This window comes from Bos indicus, chromosome 13, assembly GCF_029378745.1.
Source record: "Bos indicus isolate NIAB-ARS_2022 breed Sahiwal x Tharparkar chromosome 13, NIAB-ARS_B.indTharparkar_mat_pri_1.0, whole genome shotgun sequence".
NCBI classification, from domain to species: domain Eukaryota; kingdom Metazoa; phylum Chordata; class Mammalia; order Artiodactyla; family Bovidae; genus Bos; species Bos indicus.
The window spans coordinates 59,658,131-59,684,415 of NC_091772.1; the positions used below are offsets into that span (position 1 = coordinate 59,658,131).

At 44.5% G+C, this 26,285-nt stretch overlaps 1 protein-coding gene across 1 annotated transcript; it reads right to left on the reverse strand.

The window, feature by feature from the left end:
• Positions 1-20,458: 20,458 nt before the first annotated feature.
• Positions 20,459-22,442, reverse strand: MC3R (melanocortin 3 receptor). Its single transcript, XM_019972828.2, has one exon. It carries the CDS (start codon positions 22,241-22,243, stop codon positions 21,272-21,274), a length of 972 nt encoding a protein of 323 aa, XP_019828387.2. The 5' UTR covers positions 22,244-22,442; the 3' UTR covers positions 20,459-21,271.
• Between the last annotated feature and the right edge of the window lie 3,843 nt (positions 22,443-26,285).

The following is a 26,285-nucleotide window of genomic DNA, read 5'->3' on the forward strand; positions in this document are numbered from 1 at the left end:
TACTCAGAATTGTGTTAAAGCTGAGAATTTCAGGGAGAAAAGTGCCTGAGTGATGTTGAAGCCTTTCAGAGAATTCAGTTAGTGGAGGCAAGACAGCCAAGGCCATCATTTATTTGCTGCAAATGCTCTTAGTCACTGAAGCCCCAATGACAAATATGCTAATTATGTTTTTTTTTACATTTCCCTTCCATTTTTTTGGAATTAAAAAGCAATAAATATTGTATAGCACAGGGAATTCTACTCGATGCTCTGTAACGGCTATATGGGGGGAAAATGCATGCATATATATGTGTATAACTGACCCAGGTGGCGATAGTGGTAAAGAATCCATTTGCAAGTGGAAGAGACAGAGGAGATGCGAGTTTGATCCCTGGAGGAGGGCATGGCAGCCCAGTTCAGTTCAGTCTCTCAGTCATGTCCGACTCTTTGCGACCCCATGAATCGCAGCACGCCAGGCCTCCCTGTCCATCACCAACTCCTGGAGTTCACTCAGACTCACGTCCATCGAGTCAGTGATGCCATCCAGCCATCTTATCCTCTGTCGTCCCCTTCTCCTCCTGCCCCCAATCCCTCCCAGCATCAGAGTCCTTTCCAATGAGTCAACTCTTCGCATGAGGTGACCAAAGTACTGGAGTTTCAGCTTTAGCATCATTCCTTCCAAAGAAATCCCAGGGCTGATCTCCTTCAGAATGGACTGGTTGGATCTCCTTGCAGTCCAAGGGACTCTCAAGAGTCTTCTCCAACACCACAGTTCAAAAGCATCAATTCTTCAGCGCTCAGCTTTCTTCACAGTCCAACTCGCACATCCCTACATGACCACTGGAAAAACCATAGCCTTGACTAGACGGACCTTTGTTGGCAAAGTAATGTCTCTGCTTTTTAATATGCTATCTAGGTTGGTCATAACTTTCCTTCCAAGGAGTAAGCGTCTTTTAATTTCATGACTGCAGTCACCAACTGTAGTGATTTTGGAGCCCAGAAAAATAAAGTCTGACACTGTTTCCCCATCTATTTCCCATGAAGTGATGGGACCAGATGCCATGATCTTCGTTTTCTGAATGTTGAGCTTTAAGCCAACTTTTTCACTCTCCTCCTTCACATTCATCAAGAGGCTTTTTAGTTCCTCTTCACTTTCTGCCATAAAGGTGGTGTCATCTGCATATCTGAGGTTATTGATATTTCTCCTGGCAATCTTGATTCCAGCTTGTGCTTCTTCCAGCCCAGTGTTTCTCATCTGGAGAATCACATGGACAGAGGAACCTGGTGGGATACAGTCCTTAGGGTCGAAAAGAGTTGGACATGACTGAAGTGACTTAGTGCACATATAACTGATCACTTTGCTGTACAGCAGAAACTAACACAACATTGTAAGTCAACTATATTCCAATAAAAAGGAAAAGAAAAGCAATAATATGTACTTCCTTCTCAAAATACTCAAATATTACCTAAATGTATAAAGCAGAAATTACAAGTTTTTACCTTTACAGTTATGTATTTCCTAAAGTAATACATAATCAATATGGAAAATACACAGAAGCATTTTTAAAAAACAGATTCTCAACATTTTTTCCCTAAATATTTACACTTAAAAAAGTGATATCATAAAATGGCCCTGTATGTGGATGTGTAATACTTTTATTGCCATTTTTCAGATAAAGACCTTTGGGTTTAATTTACCAAAGGCACACAGCCTAACGAGTAACCTGGCTGGGATCTAAACCTGGGTTTGTCTGCTTTTAAAGAGCATGTCCCTGACAAACTTGCCCTTTGCATGTCAACAATCAGATTCACCCCATCTTTAAAGACTACAGAAAATTGTCTAGTATAAGAAATGCCAATCACAACCACAGTGAGATGCCACTTCACACCTGTCAGAATGATTATCAACAAAAAGACAACAAATAAAAAGTGCTGGCAAGGTTGTGAAGAAAAGGGAACCCTCATGTGCTATTGTGGGAATATAAATTGGTATAGCCATTACAGAAAATACTATAGAGGTTCCTCAAAAAATTATAAATAGATCTACCCTATGATTCAGCAATCGCACTTCTAGATATTTATCTGAAGGAATTGAAATCAAAATCTCAAAATGAGATTTGCACTCCTATGTTCATTGCAGCCTTATTTATAATAACCAGGATATGGAAACAACCTAAATGTCCACTGACAGATGACTGGATAAAGGAAATGAAGAGAGTGTGATATACTACATTTATGATTATTTATTGTTGTTGTTGTTCAGTTACTAAGTCATGTCCAACTCTTTGCAACCTCATGAACTATAGCCCGTCTGTCCTCTTCTCTCTTCTAGAGTTTGCTCAGATTCATGTCCATTGAGTCAGTGATGCTATCTAACCATCTCATCCTCTGCCACCCTCTTCTTCTTAGGCCTTTGATCTTTTCCATCATCAGGGTCTTTTCCAATGAGTCGGCTCTTTGCATCTTTTTCCATGAGCAGTCAAAGTACTGGAGCTTCAGCTTCAGCAACAGTCCACCCAGTGAATATTCAGGGTTGATTTCCTTTAGGATTTACTGGTTTGATCTTGCAGTCCAAGGGACACTCAAGCGTCTTCTCCAGAACCACAGTTCAAAAGCATCAGTCCTTCGGCTCTCAGACTTCTTCATGGTCCAACTCTCACATCTGTACATAACTACTGAAAAAACCACAGCTTCAATTATACAGACCTTTGTTGGCAAATGTGTATGTGTTTGTCACTCTGTTGTGTCTGATTCTTTGTCCATGGAATGTAACCCCCCAGGCTCCTCTGTCCCTGGAATTCTCCAAGCAAGAATACTGGAGTAAGTAGCCATTCCCTTCTCCAGAGGATCTTCCCAACCCAGGGATTTTCCACATTACAGGCAGATTACCGTCTGAACCACCAGGGAAGTATATATATGTGTGTGTGTGTTGCATGTATGTATGTGTATATAAGTGAAAGTGAAAGTGAAGTCGCTCAGTTGTGTCCGACTCTTTGTGACCTCATGGACTTTAGCCTACCAGGCTCCTCCCTCCATGGGATTCTCCAGGCAAGAGTACTGGAGTGGGTTGCCATTTCCTTCTCCAGGGGATCTTCCCGACTCAGGGATCGAACCCGGGTCTCCCGCATTCCAGGCAGACGCTTTAACCTCTGAGCCACCAGGGAAGCCCTGTATGTGTATATATACACATATAAAATAATATATAATCATATTATTGAAATAAAACATATATGCATATTATATAAAATATTACTAATATATATTGCACATAATATATATGTTATACAGACTATTTGAAAATGGAATATTATTCAGCCTTTAAAAAGAAGTAAATCCTACCATTTGCAACAATATGGATGGTTCTGGAGGATGTTGAGTGGAATGAGCCAGACAGAAAGACAGATATTATATGAAATTATTTGTACATGGAATCTAAAATAGTGGTCTTCCTCAGTGACTCAATGGTAATGAATTTGCCTACAATGCAGGAGATGCGGAGATGTAGGTTCGATCCCTGAGATGGGAAGATCCCCTAGAGGAGGAAATGGCAACCCACTCTAGTATTCTTCCCTAGAGAATCCCATGGACAGAGAGCCTGGCAGGCTACAGTCCATGGGGATATTAGAAGAGTTAGACACAACTGAGTGACAAAATAATAACAACATCTGAAATAGTCAAGCTCAGACAAGGAGAGGGTGAATGGTGTTGTCCAGGGGCTGAGGGGAGGAGGAAGTGGAGAGATGATGGTCAAAAGGTACAAAGTTTCAGTTCTAGAGAATGAGTTCTGGAGAGCTAAGTACAGCATGGTGCCTCTAGCTAATAATATGTATTGGATATGTAAAATTTGCCAAAGCATACATTTTTTAAAGATTATTTTTATTGGTGTATAGTTGCTTTACAATATTGTGTTATATTCTGCTGCATAGCAAAGTGAATCAGCTATATGTTTACATATATCCCCTCTTTTGTGGATTTCCTTCCCATTTAGGTCACCACAGAGCATTGAGTAAAGTTCCTGTGCTCTATAGTAGGTTCTCATTGGTTATCTATTTGATACATAATATTGAGTTTATGGCATAGTAGTGTGTATATGTCAATCCCAGTCTCCCAACTCATACCCCCCATTCCCTCTTTGGTATCCATATGTTTGTTCTCTATGTCTGTGTGCTGGACAGTAGCTTTTATATTAAGTGTTCTTATCACACATGGAATAATAATGATAAAGGGGTATGGGAAGGCCAGGAAGGGGTCCATGGGAACAAGGCCCTTCTCTGTCTTCTCCCTGCACCTAGCACAGTAACTGGGATGGGCAGATGTTCAAAAAATTGTTTGTATGTTGAAGGAATGAAGAGTCACATGTAATAAAAGCGAATAGCATACAGGAGACCTTGACCATTGGTGCCTGGTAGAGTCTGCAGGCTTCCTGGAGGAGGAGACCTTTCAACCAAAAAGTTACTGTTAATTAAGGAAGAGAAGGGAGCTGTTCACAATACAAATCACCCCAAGCTCTCGAGAAAACTTGAGTTGTACTGGGAAACTGAGACTGTTTGAAAACTCAGACTGGTTTTCAAGGGAGATTTGATTTTTTACCACGTCTCTTGAGAGGAATTCGATGTGGTGAGCTGTAGGATTTTTATCTTCCATTAAAGCATAAATGCCAATAATTATAAATAGAAATGCTTTTTAAAACATGGCCTTTTATGTACCTACTATGCTGTCATTTTGTTTTATAGTACATAAAAGCATTTTGTCCATTTCATTTTAAATGTTAAGCAACACCCCAAGGGTTGCTAAATGAGTCATTGAACTCGCTTCTTGCAGGGTCTGTAGCCATGAATATGGCACCTAATAGATGTTTTGATCAGTGGTTATAAAAGAAAACATGTTAATAGCTGTTTGGAGTACATCAGCAGAGTGGAGGCATTTTTGCCTTAAAACCATGGAGTTATTCTCAGTTGTATTTGTTCTGTGGTGTCACCCAAGATGGAGTTTGTTTTGTACCCTGCTGGGTGGAAAAACCACAGGCTTAGGTTGCAGGTAGATCTGGATTCAAATCCTGTCTCCAAGTTACTGTGTGGCCCTGGGAAATTTACCTTTGCTCTCTGAGCCTCAGTTTTCTTGCCTACTGAAGGTGGGAAGTAACTTCCATATCTTCTCAGATATGTGACTCAGTCCAAGTTCGTACTGCTTGCTCCACGTTGTTCAGTTACTAAGTCATGTCGACTCTGCAACCCCATGGACTACAGCACACTAGGCTTCCCTGTCCGCCACTATCTCCTGTACTTTGCTCAAGTTCATGTCCATTAAGTCAGTGATGCTATCCAACCATCTCATCCTCTTTCATCCTCCCCTTGTTGCATGACAGGCCAATAAATTGAGAGATGAGTTATTTGGGCAAGGAGTGGTAGCATTATTAAGAAAGCTAGCCGACTGAGAAGAGGATGGACTCCTGTCCCAAGAACCATCTTGCCTGAGTTAGAATTCAGGCTTCTTTTATGCTCAAAGAGGAGGGAGTAAAGTTAAACATTTCCTGGTTCCAGTCAGCCTCCAGAGGGCATGTGTTCATTTCTTCCTTCCTGCAGTTATTCACAGGTGGGCTTGGTCAAGATGTTTCCTGTGAGTTAAACAAAGGTGTTTTAGCTTAATGCTCATTTCTTCAGAGTCAGGGTTTCCAGAGATGGGCCATTATGTATCATTTAAGCTTATAGACCACATCCCTTTAATGATTAACTTAATAATTAACTTGTAATAGAATACAAAGGTTCTTCCCTGTTATAGATATTACACTTAAAGCTTATAGTCCAGTGCCCTCAGACTCCCTTTTACTTTTCCTCTTCTCTTTAAGGTCATCAGCTCTTGCTGCAATCCTAGCCTTTTTCTCTGTTATTGTCTGGTGACAGGAAATGTGTCTTATAAAAGCATCTTGTCGCTATGCTTTCCCAGTGCCCTGAAAGAGCTGGTCAGGCAGAGGAGTTCTGAGTTTTCTCCTGCTGAATAAGAGTCTGCCTTTGTTCTGCTGCTCTTTTATTCATTTAAACAATTTCTGCCAAGTGCCTGTTCTGGGCAAGGCTCTTTACTGGTCTCTGGGTTACAGTGGGAACAGGGTCCCCAGGTTGGTTCTCAGAGGTGTGTCAGGTAGGGCTCCAGGTCGCTAGGCTGCGTATCTTCTGTTTCCCCTCCAGGTCTATCTTCATCCCTCTCTGCCTGTCCAGGAAGGCTGACCACATCACAGGTTCCCTTGCTGTCTGGCGTCTGGCTGGACTCAGCCTCTGGCCCACTGGGGAGAACTCAGAGGCAGAGAGATGTGTGAAGTTGGGGATTTGGACTCTTCTGGGCTGCCTTCACTACCCCCACCCCAAGAAAGCCACAGCTCTTTCTAAACTGTCTTTCTCTAACTTCTCCACTTTTAACCATTTGAGCCTCATTGCCTTTTGGGGTTTAGGGCCTTGAGTTACTGCACCATTCCTTGTGCTTTCTTTACATCTACGCTTTTGAATAAAACCTTTTCAAGTACCTCTTATTGATAGTTGAGTCATCTTGATTTGAAAAGGTCCCTCTGTTTTCTGCTGGGGTCTGACTCCGTGAAAAATAATAAACATCCACACTGGCTCTGATGTGCATTAAAAGAGAATTGCCCATAGTTAAAACATCCATTGGGTTTCTGTTCTGTATGAAATCCATGGTGATGTCTATTGAAGGTCGATTTATAGCTAAAGGTTTCTCCATGTTGATCACATCCAAAAGGATTTTTTTCCGGTATAAAATCTCTGATACTCCATGAGCTATGTCATTTTTTGTTTGAAAAAGGTTTCCTGTGGTGATTACATTCATAAGGCTTCTGCCCTGTATGAATGCTATGACATTCATGAAATGTGGCTTCTTACTCTAGGCTTCTTACTTTTGTGGTGTTCACAGGGCTTCTCACTCTAGAATGGATCCCTGTTTTGGGTAAGAGATGAGCTATCATTGATTCCCCCACCCCCAGATTCATTACTTTCAGAGCAGATGTCGCCACTGAGAAGTCCAAAGAGTAGGAAGAAGTTTGAATTTTGGCTGGAAGCTCTCACCCAGTGATTATATTCAGGGTTTTAATCCAACATGGATGAGCCAGAGCAAAACCATCTTTCATCTCTGTTACAATCAGATGACTTCATCCAGGTGTAATTTCCCTCTGATCTGCCACATCTAGGTTATGGTTCAAATTCAATCTAAGTTCGTCACATTGATGGGGTTTTATTTTTTGGAGAAGTAAGTATGGAGGTTAAAACAGCTTGTTTTCCAAGATTCTCACCTTGGTCTAGGTTTTCCTGTAACAGGTCATCTCTGGTGGGGAAAGCTTAACTGTTTTCCTATTGTCAGTTTATCAGGTCATTATCTTTCAAAAAAAAATGTCATAAGCCGTTCTTTGTGAGTCTTTTCACATTATGAAGGAATAGACACATCTTAACAAATGTTTTGCCATGAGGTTGGCTCCTTAGGTGCAGCCTACTCTTTATATTACAGAAATCTCTAATAGAGATCTTTTTTTTCTCAAGTTCTGGGAGGCAACCTACCGGTTAGCACCTGCCTGGCACTTCTTCCGCCTTGGTCCATGGCTTCCCTCCTTGTTTCAACTTACAGATCTCAGCTGGTTTGCTGTCTTTTTGTTTTGGCTCTTGACTTGTGGGATCTTAGATCCCAATTAGGGATCGAACCTATGCCCTCTGCAGTGAAAGTGCAGAGTCCTAACCACTGGAGCACCAAGGAAGTCCTTGGTTTGCTGTCTTAATGCCCTCTGAAGAGTAGGATCTGTAACTCCCCAGCATTGTGTCCCTGTGGTCGGTTGTCTGTGTGGTTCCTGCTGCCCCAGGTAAAATTCATAGCCCCTTTTGTGAATGATCCTCTTCCCTTCTACTTGATCCTTTCAAAATCTTCTTCTTGGGAAAAAGCAGAGAAGGTGGATTATTCTGCAACTTACTTATTTTCATTTATCTTGCAGTTCTTTCTGTGTTAGCTCCCATTTCTTATTAATGGTGATGGGGTATTTCATAGTATTGTTATGTCACAATTTATTCAATCACTCAATTGTGGTATCTCAATCATTTAATAAAAAAATAAGCTGTTAAGGATTTGGAAGTTTAAGCCATTTTAAAAGGGAAAACTAGCATTGTTTAAAATAGAAAATTACCACTCCTCAAAATAAAAAATGTTCAAGAGTAGATTTTGATAAGATGGATATACCTCTTTAATGGATAAATCAAAACTTCTGAAAAGAAAAAGACCAAAGTCTGTCTGACTATACATTTCTATGACTGGATAATGATCAAATGTTCAGTACACCAAAAAAATTAATTAATGACATTAAATGGGACAAGACATGATTGTTGCTGTCTGGGGAAGGAAAAGTAATTATATACTTTCTCCACCCAAACAAAAGGTCAGGCTGTCCTACCCTGTGAAGCTGTCACACAGGCCATTAGCCATTAAGCCAGGGAAGTTCTGCCTTCTGTGTTTTGATCTATTCAATAGCTGTTCTGAGCACCCGGCACCGTCCTCTGTCACGTCCTGCACACGCTGTGCAGGGAACAGACCCCAGGAGGGTACAAACCAACAGAGTGGGTGAGTCCTTTATGAGCAAAGATGCTAAATCTGAAACACATGGTCTTTTTATCACTTCAGATCTGCAGTTTCTACCTCTTGTCAGGTGCCTGAAAAGCTGCCAGAAGCAAAACTTGTCAGCTGAAAGCATCCTTGGAGGTGGGTGTAAGTGGGACTGGTCCTCCCTCCCTGACGCCAATAGAAGTGCAGGCGCTTGAGTACCTTCAGGAGGTGGTCTGGACTCCCGCTCATCCAGGTAGCTGGGTCAGCGAGCAGAGACAGTCTGCATCACATCTCATTTACTCATCTGTTCTTTTTGCAAGTTTCTCTTTCTCAACAACTTCGTTGCTATTGTTTAGTCAGCAAGTCATATCCAACTCTTTGCGATCCCATGGACTGTAGGCTCCTCTGTTCATGTGATTTCCCAAGCAAGAATACTGGAGTGGGTTGCCATTTCCTTCTCCAGGGGATCTTCCCCATCCAGGGATTGAACCTGCGTCTCCTGCATTGACAAGCAGATTCTTTATCTCTGGGCCACCAGGGAAGCCAGCTTCAACAACTTTGCTGCTGCTGCTGCTAAGTTGCTTCAGTCGTGTCCGACTCTGTGCGACCCCATAGACGGCAGCCCACCAGGCTCCCCCATCCCTGGGATTCTCCAGGCAAGAGCACTGGAGTGGGTTGCCATTTCCTTCTCCAATGCATGAAAGTGAAAAGTGAAAGTGAAGTCGCTCAGTCGAGTCCGACTCCCAGCGACCCCATGGACTGCAGCCCACCAGGCTCCTCCATCCATGGGATTTTCCAGGCAAGAGCACTGGAGTGGGGTGCCATATCTAGATATAATTCACATACCATAAAATTCACCCATTTTAAGTGGGTCACTGATTTTTAGTCATTTTGCTGAGATGTGCAATGAGCTGTTTTTACTCCTAACACCTGTGACACCAGATATGTGAGTTTTCTCTTCACACCAACCAGTTCTCCAACTCATTGGACACCAGTAGGGACTCCGACAAATCAATTCAGTTGGTAGGAATTTGTGCAGACCCACAGATGCCAGGGCTCAGTCCCACAGACGGTCCTCAAGTAGGACCCCAGTCTCAAATCTCAGGTTGTCACCTGTACTTCTGACTGAGGAGCTATACACTGGGGCTTCCTGCAAACCACCTCCACCCCAGATGTGATGATTCAACAGAAGGATTCAGAGAACTCAGGAAAATACTGTGACTGGTTTATGGTAAAGGGAGCAACTCAGGCGCAACCACATGGGCATGGGGGACAAGGTATGGGGGAGGGGTGCTGAGCTCCCACCCCCTCTCTGGGCACATCACTCTCCCAGCACCTTGGTGTGTTCACCAATCTGCAAGCTCCCTGAGCCCTGACGTTTAGGGTTTTACGGAGGATCCATTTCACGGTTGTGATTGAGTAAATCATTGGCCATTGGTGATTAACTCACTTTTCAGCTCCTCTCTCCTCCCTGGAGGTCAGACCAACCTTCTAATCATTCCAAGATCTCTTTGGCCACAGTCCCCTTCCTGAAGCCATCAAGGGCCCCCAACATGAGCCATTTGTTAACATGCAAAGACCATTCTTCACCCCAGGAACTCCAAGGGTTTTAGGGGTCATGTGAAGGAACAAGAGACAAAGACAAAATATTGATTTCTTATATCACATCCAGTAACCCCACAGTCCAGTGTTAGGGTATATCTGTCACCCCCAGTGAGATCTCTTGTGTCTTTTACAATTAATCGTCATCCCTAGTTCCAATTCCAGGCAACCATGGATCTTTCTGTCTCTATGGATTTACCTTTTCTAGATATTTTGTATTAATGGAATAATGCAAAATCTCTGTTTTGTCTGGCTTCTTTCACTTGGCATAATATTTTTGAGGTTGTCCATGTTAGAAATGTAGTTCATCCCTTTTTATGGCTAATATTTCATTGTATGGATGGGTCACATTTTTGCTTATTCCTCTATCAGTTGATGGACATTTGCATTTTTCCACTTGAGGGCTATACTGAATAATGCTGCTGGAACATTTGCATGAATAACTTATTTACTTTTAATAATAATAATCTGTGTATGGAGGAGGAAAGTTTCAAAATGGAAGTGATATGTAGATCGTGATTCTCTGATTTTTACTTCATGCCACTGTTTTAAGAGTTAAGGTCCTGTTTGCATATATTTCTATGTGATTCATAACACACATCTACTTGGTTAGTTCTGAGAACTATGGCCCAGAAAATTAGAAGCTGCCCCTGCACAGTATTGTGAAACCAAGGACAAGACTAGGGATGAGAGATAAGCAGTTTAGCAAACTAGCTTATGCAAGCCCTGAATGTTAGAAACAAAGGACTAGAAAAGCACGCTGTAGCATGGCCTAAAATGAAGTCTCTTTTCTAGCATGTATACTTGTGTTTTTGCATAAGGTCTTTTAAGGATATTTCAGAAGCTTAGAATGAATGTGCTGAGTTACCTGAAAATGTGTTATTGTTGTTCAGTCAACTAGGTCATGTCTGATTCTTTTGTGACCCCATGAACTGTAGCCCACCAGGCTCCTCTGTCCATGGGATTTCCCAGGCAAGAATTCTGGAGTGGGTTGCCATTTCTTTCTCCAGGGGATCTTCTTGACCTAGGGATCAAACCCGCGTCTCTTGCATTGTAGGTGGATAAGTCCAGAAATGTGTTGAGTTACCTGGTAATTATCAGGTAATATATAATAAAAATATAGATATATAATATTTATTTATTTGGCTCCCCAGGTCTTAGTTGTAGCATGCAGGGTCTTTAATTGCAGCCTGAGAACTCTTGGCATGTGGGATCCAGTTCCCCGACCAGGGATGGAACCCAGGCTCCCTGCTTGTGGAGCTTGGAGCCCCAGCCACTGGACCACCAGGGAAGCCCCTATCAAGTATATCTTAACGTATGGACAAGAATCCAGGAAGCTGGAAAGAATGAGTGGATTCTGCAGATGAAGCCTACAAAAGTACAGAGGACAGGGCTGCAGGGTGGATGGGGAGTGGACAGTGCCTGATTTTGGAAACAGCTCCCAAGTATCTGGTGCAGGACCTCCTCCTCACCTCCCACCATCCACACAGCTAATGGCCTCGTCCAGCTCCCAGGTAGGAGTTTTATCCAAGCCTGAGCACATGCACTCACCATAGTTATGGGCTTAGAGATGGGCATATGATTTAATTTAGTTGGTCTGAAGTTTTTCACTTCATGGGTAGAGAGAGGATTGCGACAGAAAAGCTGGTTTTCTACTGGAGTCAGTGATCTGATAGAAGTCCAGTGCGATTGGGTCCACACTGTGGGAGGAAAAAATGATTGTCCAAGAAAGAAGCCAAAGAAGAGAAAGTTAATCTCCTGAGACAGATTTTTGATGGTACCTCTTCAGTCCCTGGCAGGGCCCAAATGTTAATAAATTCCTCCCTCTCTTTTTTTTTTAAATAACCCAGTTGGAGACGGGGTTTTGTTGTCGGCAATTCAAAGAGTCTTGACTCTTCCCTTGCTTGGAATACATCGAGGTCATCAGAATTTAATTTAAAAACACGAGAGTGACAAGCTGCCTCTTGTTCCTAAGTGAGCTGGAGCAGATTCTTACCTGTTCAAGTGTTTCTGGCTGAGCCTTAGGCAGAGAGCGGGTTGTTTGTCTTGTCCCTGAATCATCGCTTCCTTCTCTCTTCCTCTGCTGGGAGGTGATCTCAGTTTGGGAGGGAAACCAGAGCAATTTCAAGTCTACTTGATGAAGACTTCCTTACCCACTCAGAGAAGCTGATAAGAACAAGAGCCACTCCTGTGACACAGATGAGAAAACCAAGACTCGGGATGGCTAGATGCTTGGGTCACGGAGACACAGAGAAAAGATCAGCCTGCCCAGGGCTGTCTGTTGCTTTCCCTGCAATGCCTTTCACTTTGAGAGGGGGTCCAGCCCTGGCTCGTCCAGGGCATTCTCTTCACCTGCCTGCTAGCCTTCCTGAGGACATGACCTCCCCTGCACCTGGCACGAAGTACATGGTCCACATTAAACCCCGATCACGTACTTGTGATGACAAAAGAGAAGACTCGGATGTAAAGAAGAAAAGGTAGACTTTGAAGCGAGGACACATTTTATGTGCTGGGTGAGATATTTGAAGCCTAACCATCTTCTTTTTTTTTAATTAATTTTTAAAATTTATTTTTGGCTGTGCTGGGTCTTCATTGCTGTGCAGGTTTTTCTCTAGTTGCGGGGGGTGGGCTTCTTGTTGCGGTGGATTCTCTTGTTCCGGAGCACGAGCTCTGGGGGACGGGGCTCAGTAGTTGCAGTTCCTGGGCTCTAGAGCACAGGATTAATAGTTGTAGCACACAGGCTTTGTGGCTCAGAGGCCTGTGGGATCTTCCCAGACCGGGGATGGAACCCATGTCTTCTGCATTGGCAGGCTGATTTTTTTTTTTTTTTTAAAACCACTGAGCCACCAGGGAAGCCCTGAAGCCTAACATCTTCTGAATAGAATTAAGCAATTGTGAAACTGGTGGTTACTAAATCGCCTTGGGATTTTAGTTAAGTTATCAGTTAAAGAAGATGAGTCTGATTCTGACAGGGAAATGCATAGGAATGATGACCATATACTAAGCAGGGGCTTTGCACTTTTTATCTGTGACGCTCAGCATTCTCCTGAAGCTAGTGATCATTCCCATTCCACAGATTGGGAAATATGGGCTCGGAGGGGTGATCAACCAGCATTCATGGCGTTCTGATCCCAACCCCAAAACATCATGTTGTAGCTTTAAAAAAATCCTTGTAACTGAGCTGCAATTACTGCCAGTTAATCACATTCTTTGAAGAATATAATCTATATCGGAATTTTTAAGTTTGCAGCTGCCTCCACATTTGAGGACCGCTGCTCATAAGTGCTTCTGGTTCACCTGGAACCAGTGATTCTGGTTCTAGAAGAATTTCCAGTGCAGTATGCCACTCACTCCCTTCTTTGTGACCCTTTGATCTTTAGAGGAAGTCAGATCAAGCACTTCTGATCTGATGCTGTGTGGAGACTACAAGGATGCTAACACAATCTGGGTTTTCTGGGCAGCCTCGTTCCGCAGGAGAGACGTGCCTTTGTCAAGGGATGGCAGGCAGCTAGATCTCCAGGATTTAGATCTCTGACCAGCAGGCAGAGAGCTGAGTGTCTGCAGAGGAACCAGGAAGGGCTGGATGCCTAGTGGGGACAAAATTGAATGTGCATGTGGTCATGGTGCTTGGAGTAATGGGAAGGGTTCCCTCGGAGGGGGAAACTCTTTTCTAACTTTCCTCTTTCAAAAGTATGCCTTGCTTGCTTCTCAGCCCATTTTTACCCATGTGAGAATTGTCTAGTGGGACTTGGAGTTGATGGAATCTTCTCAGTAGTGGGTGACTCAGAGGGTAGACTGTCTGCCGGGTGATTCATGCTCGAGTCTTCAAAACTGAACTCACTTGCTTGCTTCATTTCATCTCGAGCAGTGGCTGCTGTGTGGATTGGCCACCTGGGCCAGGAGAAGGGAAATGGAAGATGATTTCTGAAGAAGGAAAACTGATGATGATTTCATTTAATTATGACCCCTTGTGACTTCCCGAGGCTTTTCCTTGGCTTTATGTGATGGGATAAATGTGCTTGCTTTGTCAAGAAGCCACCTTAACCGTGACTTTTAGCTGTGGAAATTGTTCTATTCTCAGTTGTGGGTGGCCTTGTAGACCCGCAGCAGCAGCAGCAGCAGTAGCAACTCGGCACATGATAGAAATGCAGAGTCCCAGGCCCCCTCCCAGCCCTGTGATTCAGAATCTGCATCTCCACAAGATTTTGGGATCTTCCAGGGAATCTTGACTGTGCATTTCTATTCGAGAAGCCTGCATAGGGTGAGACCAGAATATAGTAAAGTGACCCATTAATGTCCTTTAATAATAATAATATCAGTAGGAATAACATCAAGGGACCCCAGGGACTGTGCTAATAAGTCTTTGATGTATTATTTCATTGAAACTTCTCAGCAACACTGGATGGAGGTACTAACATTATTCCCTTTTTTTTTCTGGCAAGGAAACAGAAATGCACATGTGGGTGAGAGGCAGTGAGAGACAGGGCCCTGGATCCAGCTCACATCTCATCTGCCTCTAAAGTTCATGACCATGAGCTCTATGCTACGATGTTAGTCTGTGTGAATGAGTGAAAGATGCGGTCACAAGTTGCTTCCATGTGTTCATTTGCTCCTCAGATGTTTTCTGAGTTCCGGCTTCAGAGCAGGCATGGAGTGGGCTTGGAGGGAGATAGGATGGAGCCCGCCTCCCCATGCACCCCCAATTCAGAAGGGTAATGGGAGGAGGAAGGGGAGGAGCAGGGGCATGAATAAATAGCCGAATCCCTATGGGCATCACAACTTCATGTCCTGGGCCAACCTTGAGGGGGAATTCAGCATTTTGCTGTCCCCCTCCAAGGGAAACCCATTGCTCCAAGCACCATGACCACATGCACGTTCAATTTTGTCCTCACTAGGACAGAGGATGAGATGGCTGGATGGCATCACAACTCGATGGATGTGAGTTTGAGTGAACTCCGGGAGTTGGTGATGGACAGGGAGGCCTGACGTGCTGCAATTCATGGAGTCACAAAGAGTCAGACATGACTAAGCAACTGAACTGAACTGAACTGGGGCATCTAGGCCTTCCTTGTTCCTTCTGCAGATGCTCAGCTCTCTGCCTGCTGGTCAGAGATCTAGGTGCTAGAGATCTAGCTGCCCACCATCCCTTGACAAAGGCACGTCTCTCCTGTGGAACGAGGCTGCCCAGAAAACCCAGATTGTGTTAGCATCCTTGTAGTCTCCACACAGCATCAGATCAGAAGTGCTTGATCTGACTTCCTCTAAAGATCAACCGGTCACAAAGAAAGGGATGAGTGACACCAGACTGGAAATGCCGATTTTGTTGTCTAGTTTTCTACTTCCTTTTTATACCTTAATTAGAAGCATTTCTGTGGCATTCTGCTTGCCTTATCCTCAGTGGACCAGAAGGGCAGATCACAAGTTCCCTTGAATCACCTCCTCTAGTGGTTTTTGTTTTCACTTCTAGCTAATTCTTTTGCACATCACATCTTACATGTAAACCCAATATGTGAACCAGATCCCGGGACAGCATGACTCTCTGAGCTTGGAGCCCTTCCCTCTTCTCAATCTCTTCCCCTCTTTTTTCCCCTTCCACCACCTGCCTCCCCGTCTTGCTTTGCCCCCACCCCCATGGGCCTCTGTATTTGTCAGGATGATATTGCTTACAAATGACAGTAGCTCGGTAACAGAAAGTCCAGGCGTAGGACTAGCTTCAGGCATAGCTGCAGGCAGGCACTCAAATGAGAACAGCAGGCATTCTGTCTCTTTAGTCTGCCTCCTGCTTTCTCTGATGTTGGCTTCATCCTCAGATGCCACTCCTGCCACCCGGGGTAACTTGGCACCCAGTGGTCCACGGGAAGGAGTACTGCTCTTTCTTAGTGTTCAAGGACTGAGAGTCCCCCTGAGCTGCCTTGAGTCAGAGACATGGCTACTGTGCCCAAGACATGGAGGACTCATGAGCCAGGTACCTCCCTGGTGGCTGGTGTTGATGGCATCCATGTCACCTGATCCACAGTCCCGAGGCTGCAGTCACCTGGGACCGCCATGGACAAGAGCAAAGGCTAAAAACCTCCCATCACATCCAGCTCTGCCACCTGCAGGATGCGTGACTGAAGTCTAGAGACTTCAGCGAGAGAGTTGTTCATGCCCACACCAGCCTAGAGCCATGCCAAGTCCCAGGCTCTCCTGAATTTCAGCTCAGAGTTTCCTCTATTGACGCACCCAATGTTTTCAGAGAGGGGCAAACCATTTTCTTTCCTGATAAACAAAGTCCTTCAAAGCACTTCTTGTGGTATTCACCCTAAAGGACCATCAGTGCCCTTGCTCTTGCGTGCCCACTGATGACAAGTTGGAAGATGCAAGCCTCTTAGAATCCAGCAGTGTAATGGCATGAACGGAACGAACACAGAGCAGGACTCTTCCTCCTGTAATTAGAAATGTGGAAAGAATCTTTCTTTCTTCTTTGTTTCTCAGTATCTATCATTAAAGTGAGACAAGTGCTCTATAACATTCAGGGAAATGAGCCAGTTATTCAGGTATTTCATGGAAAATGCATTTCTTTGGCTTGAGCAACTCACCTCCTTAGCTGCTTCCCACTTCCATTCAACTGCTGCCTCTGGCGATAGATAGGCTTTCTGTGTTGCCTGGTGAAAACATGACAAAAAGGAGAATATGTAAGGATTTTTCTGTGTATTCATTATTAATACTTCTGGCAGAAAGTACACAGAGTTCTCTACTGGGGCTGAGAGCTGCTGAAGCCCATCCAAGCCTGGAGAGCATAGCCACAGGCCACGTGTTGCATCGCACGGTGGGTCTGTGGGCAACGCATGAACCGTGGGGCCTGACTGGCTGAGTCCTAGTTCTGCTCCCCCAATTCTGAGCAGCCTGGGTCTGGATGATTAACCTCTTCCATGATCCTATTAATAAGATTCCATTTAATAGTGCTTATTATCTCATAGGGTTTTCATGAGAATTCAATGAGTTACTATATCTAAGTGTTTAGTCCAATGTCTGGTACATAATTATACCAGGTAATGAGTTTTACTATTGTTGTCATTTACTGAATTTGGCTCTCAAATAAGTGTTTTTATGTGAGAAAGGTTGAGTTCTTCATTTAAAGGGTTTGCTTGTATTCTGCATTTTGTCAGAAAACAACAGGTACAAAGTTCCTGAGGCTGGAATGAATACAGTGAGTTTGAGTCCAATTGAGGGGTGAGTATGGGCCGGGGCTGGGGGGAGGGTTGGGGGCTTACTGGAGGAAATCAATTGTTAGGACTTTTTAGGGCATGGTTGTTGTTCAGTCACTCAGTGGCGTCTGACTCTTTGCAACCTCAAGGACTGCAGCACACCAGGCTTCCCTGACCTTCACTATCTTGGGAGTTTGCTTAAACTCATGTTCGTTGAGTCGATGAGGTCTTCCAGCTATCTCATCCTCTGTCACCCCCTTTTCCTCCTGCCCTCAACCTTTCTCATCAGAATCTTTTCCAGTGAGTCAGCTCTTCACATCAAGTGGCCAAAGTACTGGAGCTTCAGCTTCAGTACTAGTCCTTCTAATGCGTATTCAGGGTTGATTTCCTTTAGGATTGTCTGGTCTGATCTCCTTGTAGGGCAGGATAGGGAAGTGGAATTTTATTCAAGGCCACTGAAGAGTTTTGAGCAGAAGTGTGATATTATCTGATTAGATCTTTACTTGACTGCACTGGCTGCTGTGTGGAGAATGGATTTTAGCGGAGGTGAGGGTGGGTAAATGTTTTCATCCACGGAGGCTTGGGTGTGTTGTAGCTCCCAGTCCTATAAAAAGGCATCACGATTAAGCTCAAAACTTCAACTTAAATAAGGACCACAGGAGATGATTTCTAGGGGTACTGGGAGTAAGCCCCTGTGGTGATTCTGCCTTGGTGATAGGGGGTGAAAGTGAACACAATGAACGAATGAAGATAGAATGTGCTTTTATTTCCAAGCATTAAGTGTATTGGGAACCTGACTGTCCCACTGCGTAAAATGCACAGTGGGTTCCTGTATGAAATCTGGGGAAGTGGTTGTGGAGGAGAGAGTGACAGCCTGACATCCAGGGTCATTCACCCCAGAAATGGATGCACTCCTACGGGTACCCACAGACTTTGGAAGAGTATAACAAGTAGAATGATGACCTGTCTTCTTGGTTTTTATGACAGCTCAACGGAGGCTCTGTTACGAACGTCTGGACTTGTGTTTGTAGAAATAGTCCTTAAAGCCTCTCTCTATGGTAGCACATGTCTCTGGGGTCATTGGGCCATCGTTCAACACTGCTGTTTCCAGGAGAGGCACTAGGGTGTCTGGGTTGGACTTGGGGGTGTGGGTGGACACCCCGAGTTTGAATCTCCACTTCTCTACTTGTAACTGAGTTTCTGTAGACTTCTTTACTTCCCTGAGTTTCAGATGCCTCATCTGTAAAATAAGGATGAGCCTCATGTTTGCCTCAAGGGGTTATGCAGAGATCAAAGAATCAAGTGCCGGTAAGGAACTTAGCACAGCTCCTGGCATGGGGTCAGCACTGCATGTGGATGTGTGTTTTTGACTGTGCATTGTGCTCATGAGAAAGTGCTCTGTGTCCCTGCTATTTAAAAGGTGGTCCCCCGACCAGCAGCCATACCCTGTGGGAGCTTGTCAGAGTCAGAAATTCAGCTTCTGAGAGAGTAACATTGACATATATACACACTACCATGCGTCGAATAGCTTTTGGGAGGCTGCTGTATAGCACAGGGAGCTCGGCTTGACACTCTGTGATGACTAGAGGGGTGGGACGGTGAGGGGTGGGAGGGAAGCTCAAGAGAGAGGATGTATGTATACTTATAGGTGATTCACATCGTTGTACAGCAGAAACTAACACAACATTGTATAGCAATTATACTCCAATTGAAAATAAGTTAAAAAAATAAAGGATTAAAAAAAAAAAGAAACTCAGAACCTTCGGCTTCACTCCCAATCTGTTGAATTAGCTTTAGTGCTTGAACAAGATCCCGGGAGATTTCAGCAGATGTTTCTGTTCAGAAGCACTGCTCTGGGCTAAAATGTACATAGAAAGGACAACTGGATCTGTTTTGATTACGGAAAACTGTTGGCAGCATTGTGTTGGTGCAAAAAGACATCAGCCTCATGGCACAAAATATACAGAGACCCTGAAGTAGCTGGGCATTCTCGGGCAGTCATGTTTGGGACAGAGGTTCTTCATCTATAAAGTGACTCATCTATGTCAGAGACTTGTTGACAGTATAAATGAAATAATGTGAAAGCTAATATGAAAGAGTGCAAAGTACATTATTTTTATCTTGTTTGCATAGAAAAAGGACATCATAATCCCTAGAGCCGTCAATACCATTTTCAAAGAATTCGATTCCCCATTTTCCACATCAATTTTCCGGGAGGCAGGGGACAAGACCTATTATTTGGTGTCTCGATTAAAATAATGCAGAGTGGCAGTGGCCCAGGAATCTCAGCCTGATATTTTTGGAAACTAAATGGGAGAGTTTTGTAGTTTGGCTAAAAAGCATTGCCCTAGAAAAGGCCAGAAATGCTGTCAATGGGGATGTTTATGCCATTGACAAAATAGTCACGGAATTGCAGTAGACGGCCATGAGCAGAAGCCAGTGGGATGCTTCCGGGTGGTGTGGTTCAATGTGACACACGTTTATCAGCCACGACAGCCTTTTTTTTATTATTTCCAAACATCACAACCAAAGCAAGAAACAAATCCTATTGTTCACATTAGCACAGATCAAGTACAGCAAGCCTCAGTATATTATAGCACAAGAAAAATACACAGTTGTATACCGAAGACACAGCATAATGTAAGAATTCGTGGGAGAGGGGAACGTGGGGACAACCAGAAAGTACAGTCTGAAGTCCTCTGGGATGGAAGGGGGTCTGACAGATGCTCGCAGCACACAGCTGTGGACAGAGCTCATCAGCAAGGCTCACCCTGTGTTCACAGGAGTGAATGTCTTTACTTGACTCAGTATAGACCTTGACAACAGGGTCACCCAACTTTAACACCATGTCAAACAAAAGAGCGGTGAACCAGAAACCATCCTCCTTCATACATCATCACATCACATAGAAAACCCGCGACAGAGACACAGTTCTTATGAGCAAAACAGCTTTCAAGAAAGTCACAGGCAGCTCAGAGTTTAACTCCCTGAAACTACACTTCAGCAATTTCTTGAGACACATGCCCTCCCACCCACAATTCCCTCTCTTGTTTTAAAGACAGAAAAGAAACCATAGGAAAATTTGTCTTTTTAAAATAGGGAAATACATACCTTAAAATAGCAAGGTATCAAAATACTTTGTACATGGGTATGTTCTGATTTTCCAAAATACTTGATCTCTCTTTCATTAGAGTTTTGAAAGATGCCCTGTGTTGAATGCAAACAAACCCAACAACAACAGAAACAATCATAATAGCACAGAATAACACAATAATAATAACAAAAATAGAAGTGGATTCCATCCCCATCCTATTTCTTTCGGGGGCTGGGGGGTGGTGATGGAGTCAAGAAGAGGGGCACAGCATAGCATTACTTCTTCCGCAAAGAGGTCATTGTTTTTAGGGTTATTTTACCATAAATAGAGTAACAGACTAGAAATCTAGTTTCTTATGAAATGAGAGTAAAGCCATTCGAGCTGGGGGTTGGTAGCTGTAACAGGTTTGCTTGGGGGAGATTCCAGCTACCCTTACTGTTACTGCAAATCCTTGGGTCTGTCTGACCTGAAGCATGAAGGAGTGGGTGGGAAGCAGGGCGCAGGCAGGGATCCAAGACCCTGGGTGCATGGAAATGAATGCAGACAGCGCTCAGAGCAGCCTCCATGGATTCCCCCCAGGGACTATTTGAGAAATCAGAGCTTGTGACTTACCCACGTAGGCATCCTTTCAGAGAGCCTGTTATATACCGTTTTCCTCTTTCAACCAAAGGCTCTCTGCAAGCTTAAAAACAAAAAGATACCTAGGATCATGACTGGTAACACTCTTTTTTATGTCTTATAAGTAGTTATCTGCCTTGTTGCTAAACACCTGGGCCAGCTGGAGGGTGGAAAGTGACCAGACTGAGAACCCTTGCCACGGCCCCACGTCTTATCCCAAGTTCATGCCGTTGCAACTGCAGAGGATCTCCTTGAAGGTGTTGCGCAGCTCCAGGCTCCGGAAGGCATAGATGAGCGGGTCGATGACGGAGTTACACATGATGAGGACCAGGTAGGTATTGAAGTGGGCAGTGTAGCAGACGCAGTAGGGGTTGGTGGGGCAGGTTATTATGAGGACAAGATGGAGGAAGAAGGGGGCCCAGCAGAAGACGAAGACCCCCAGCAGGATGGTGATGGTGACCGCCCCCTTCATGCAGGAGTGCTGCTGCGGGGCCGCTCCATCAGCGGGTGGCAGCGCGGCAATGCGCTTGACGTGCAGCCGGGCGAAGAGGAACATGTGCACGTAGAGGGTGCCCATGAGCAGCAGCATGGCAAGGAACATGGTGACCAGGCACACGATGACCATCTTGCTCTCGGAGTAGACGATAAACACCACACCGCAGATGCCGCAGCCCAGCCAGATGGCCACAATCAGGGCCAGTGCCTTCCTCACGGTCATGATGCTGTGGTAGCGGAGTGCATAGAAGATGGTGACATACCTGTCAACCGCAATGGCCAGAAGGTTGCAGATGGAGGCCACCAGGGAGATGCAGATCATGGAGTCAAAGACATTGTCCATGTGCTGGATGAACTGGTCCTCCAAGGTCAGGTAGTCGCTGTTGACCACGGCGATCATGATGGTCTCCAGGGCATTGGACACACTCACCAGCATGTCGGCCACGGCCAGGCTGCAGAGGAAGAAGTACATGGGGGAGTGCAGGTTGCCGTTCCTGACCACGGCCAGGATGACCAGGATGTTTTCCAGCAGGCTGATGATGCCCAGGGCCAGGAAGACCTCAGGCTTGATGAAGACCTGCTCACAGAAGCGGCTGCTGCTCTGGTTGCTGAAGGAAGGGGCAGCGACGTGCTCTGAGCTGTTAGGCAGCTTTGGTTGAGCCGAGTGCAGACAGCACGAAGCATTCATCGCTCACAGGCAGCTGGCTGATCGGAGCGGGGGCTCCAGCAGGGTCCCGAGGCTATGGCTGCTGCTGTTGCTGCTGCTTTCAGGAAAGAAAAAAAATCTCCCCCTGGATCCTGGTTTCAGATGCTTGTCCAGGGTACAAGCTTGTCCAGTGTTAGATTTTGTTCTTCCCCAGAATAAAAGGATGGAGAGAGGGAGAGAAAGAGACAGGTCGGGAGAGAGAGAGAATGAGAGACAGAGGAAAAAGTCAGCTTGGATTCTTAGAGAAAACTTCCCTGTGCTTCTCCAGGACGATCAGTTTTAGAGAAACTTATCTCGCTCTCTCCCTTCTTAGCTTCCTTCTGTCTCTCTCTTTCCCCCTCTCACATCCCAACCTGGGAACAGAAAACCAGCCACTAGCTGCTACTGTTAAAACAGTTTTCATAGCAAGACGGGGGACGTGGTACCTGTTGTGAGGAGTGCGGGGGAAACACTCAGTTTTTATACATTGGCTGGAGGCAAACAACTCCTACTTAATCTTCAGAGCGGCGAAATGACCACTGAGCATCGGACGTCTTTCTGACTGACAGCAGAACCGGCTCCCAGGAATCGGACCCAGAGATTCAAAAGCAGCCTACTGCCCTCTACTGGTCAGACCACTCATCCGTTCTCTGGCTGGGCTGAGCAGTTTTTGTCACGGAAACGGCCACAGCCATCCTTTCGTCCACGTATTATTTGTTCATTCTTTTTCTTTTTTGGTGGCAAACATTTATTAAGCACCTGCCATGTGTTAGTTTTCTGCCCCGTTCAGGAAATTCAGTAGTGATCAAAACAGACACACCATCCTTGTTTCTCCCAGACTCAGAGTCTGGGGTGGGAGATGAGAAATCCAGCAGTTTTATTACAGTGTGATGCATGCTTGAATCGGGGAATGCCAGGGGCTGGGGGAGCTCTAAGGGGGCCCCCTAACATGCTGGTCAAGGGAAGTTCCTGGAGGAAGGGGCTTCTAAGCTTTGACTTCAAAGAACAGAGGCGATGCCCAGTGGTGAAGTGAGGGCTGGGGTTGATGGAGAGAGAAGAGGATTCCGGGCAGAGGGAATAACATGCTTACAGCCTGGAGGCTAAAAGCAGTGGTTCTACACGTGGCTGTGGCAATTATCTGTAGAATGTGTTCCTGGGGATCGCATTTGACCTTCTGAAACAGAATCACCCAGGGGTAGTGCCTGGGCAGGTGCGTTTTCAGTTTTTAAGGGGTGAGGGGAGAACAGAGCCAAGGTTGAGATCGACAGAAAAGAGAGCTTGGTGTTTTTCAAAGGACTTTAGTTTTCTCTGGCCAGAGTGTGGAGCTGGGAGACACAATTTGAGAAATGAGTCTGCCTTTTTTTTTTTTTTTTTTAAGACTAGAGGGGCCAGGCTCCTGAAGGACAGTCTCAGCTGAGTGTGGGAGTTTTGGACTGTGGGGCAGTGGGGGGGCTGTGGGAAAGAGGAGGTGGGGTTTGCATTTTAGAATGATTCCTCTTTGCATGGTGGAGACTGCTGTGGGAGGGGATGAGTCAGAAGCCTGGGGGACCAGGGCTGCAGAGATTCACAGGGAGATGATGGCATCTTGAAGCAAGGAGGTGGCCACAGGGCCATGGGAGGAGTGGACAGAGATGCTTAGGATATAGAGTCCTGGAGATTTGAATGTGATGGGATGTGGGACAGTACAGGGAACACCTGCGCTTCCTTCTAAAGTAACTGGGAGAACAGAGATGCCATTTGAGCTGGAAAAATGTATTGGTTGGCCAAAAGTTCATTCAGGTTTTCTGTACCATCCGATGGAAAAAACCCAAATGAACTTTGTGGCCAACCCAATAAAAGTCAGAATTTAGCACCCAATTTTTAATACTTAGTTTATGTCAGATGTGAGGTTGGACAGGAGGATGATGTAAACTCTGGACACACTGGGTCCCCTTACCACCCCCGTCCCCCTGCCGCATACCTGCACATCAATTACTGGTCCACTGAGGCTCTGATTATCCAACTATCCACTAACTATGGATGTGAGTGTGACTGGGTGTGTATTAGACAGAAGAAATGTGCATACAAAGTAGACAAAAACTTAGAATATTTATGAAACTGTGGGGTGGAGAGGTCTTCTTGAAAGACCTAAAGACAGGAATAGAAATTCACTGAGGAGGAAATTCAAGTGACTGATAAATATATGAAAAAATGTTCACCCTTCTGTGGAGTCTAGGAAATGCAAATCAAACTTCAGATTGAAAAGAATGTAAAAGATATCAAATTCAGCTGAGAGTGCTGGGAGAATGACACTTCTAGTGTTTGTGGATAGTCTTTATCATTTTCAATTTCTACTAAAATTAAAAAAAAATGTATCTGAGTATGGATCTCAGTCTGTGAACTGAGGGGCATGAAAAACACTTGTATTTATTTTGAACAAAGTGACTTCATTTCTGATGCTAAACCTCTCATGTTCCAGATTGGGGAAAAGAAAATCCTAATTCTCATGGGGCTTTCTCTTCCTCACCCTCTGGGTCACATCCAGAGGTGTGTTTATACTGTTCTGGTCCATGGTTTCGGGGGCACTTGTCTTACCTGTAAAGCTCAGACTGCGAGGTCTTTCCCCTGCTTTGGGCTGAGCACCGACCATCATTCTCTGCACCTGTCCTCTGTTTATAAGCATCCTTGAGAGCGAGCAGGCGGGGCCTGGCACTTCAGACCTGTATCCTCAGAGGTACCCTCATCCCCTCACCCCCGATGAGTGTTGACGTGGTTTCCTCTAAGCGCTAGTCTCTGCTTTCCTGGGGGAGCAGCCCAGACACAGTTACTTTTAAGCTGACACCGTACTTTGTTTTCTACATCCGTGACTCTGCCTCTGTTTTGTAAAGAAGTTCTTTTGTACCCTTTTTTAGATTCCACATGTAAGCAATATCATACGATAGTTGCCTTTTTCTGAGTGTCCAAATATTTTAATCCTATGCCTTGAAAAAAGGTTTTTTTAGTAAGATTTACTTATTTATTTTAAGTTTGTTTTGTTTTTGGCCACACTGCACAGCATATGGGATCTTAGTTTCCTGATCAAGGATTGAACTCACACCCATTGCAGTGGAAGTTCAGTGTCCCAGCTATTGGAATGTCAGGGAAAATACCCTAAGATTTATTTTTACTCAGACTCTAGGCTCCTAATATTTTTATGCCTGTAAATTTCACTTTACTTTTTTAAAATTCAGACATATATTCCAGAAAATTCATGATTTTGAAGTATGTGTTTCAGTAGGGTTTTTTTTTTTCCATGTTCATGAGGTTGTGCAGCCATCACCACTGTCTAATTCCAGGACATTTTCATAACTTGGTCTCCATTAGCAGTCACTGCTTGTTTGCTACTTCCCTCAGCCTCTGACAATTACTAATATATTTTCTGTCCCTATGTGACAGTACAAAATATGCTCACTGAGGCTATGTTTATCTTCTGGATCACAAAAATCTCCATTTTCCAATTTTTCAAATTCAAAACAAGCAAAACCAACAGCTGTAAGTGGAAATGTAAATTGGGCCTGCCACTATGGAAAATGGAGGGTCCTTAAAAAACTAAAAATAGAGTTACTGTATGATCCAGCAATCCCACTCCTGCCTGGGCATATATCTGGAAAAGATGAAGCTCTAATTTGGAAATATACATGCACCCCAGTGTTCATAGCAGCACCATTTACAATAGCCAAGCCAAGTGCCCCCCAAACGGACTTAAGAAGATGTGGTGCAACAGAATATTACTCAGCCATCAAAAGGAATGAAATATTGTCATTTGTAGGAACATGGAAGGATCTAGAGATGAGTCAATCAGAGAGAGACAAATATTATATGATACCACTTAAATGTGGAATGTAAAAGATAATACAAATGACTCTATATACAAAACAGAAATGGACTCATGGACATAGAAGACAAATTTATGGTTACCAAAGAGGAAATGGAGCGGGGAGGGATAAATCAGGAGTATGGGATTAACAGATACAAACTACTACGTTTGTATAGATACAGACTACTATGCTTACTATACCCAAAATGG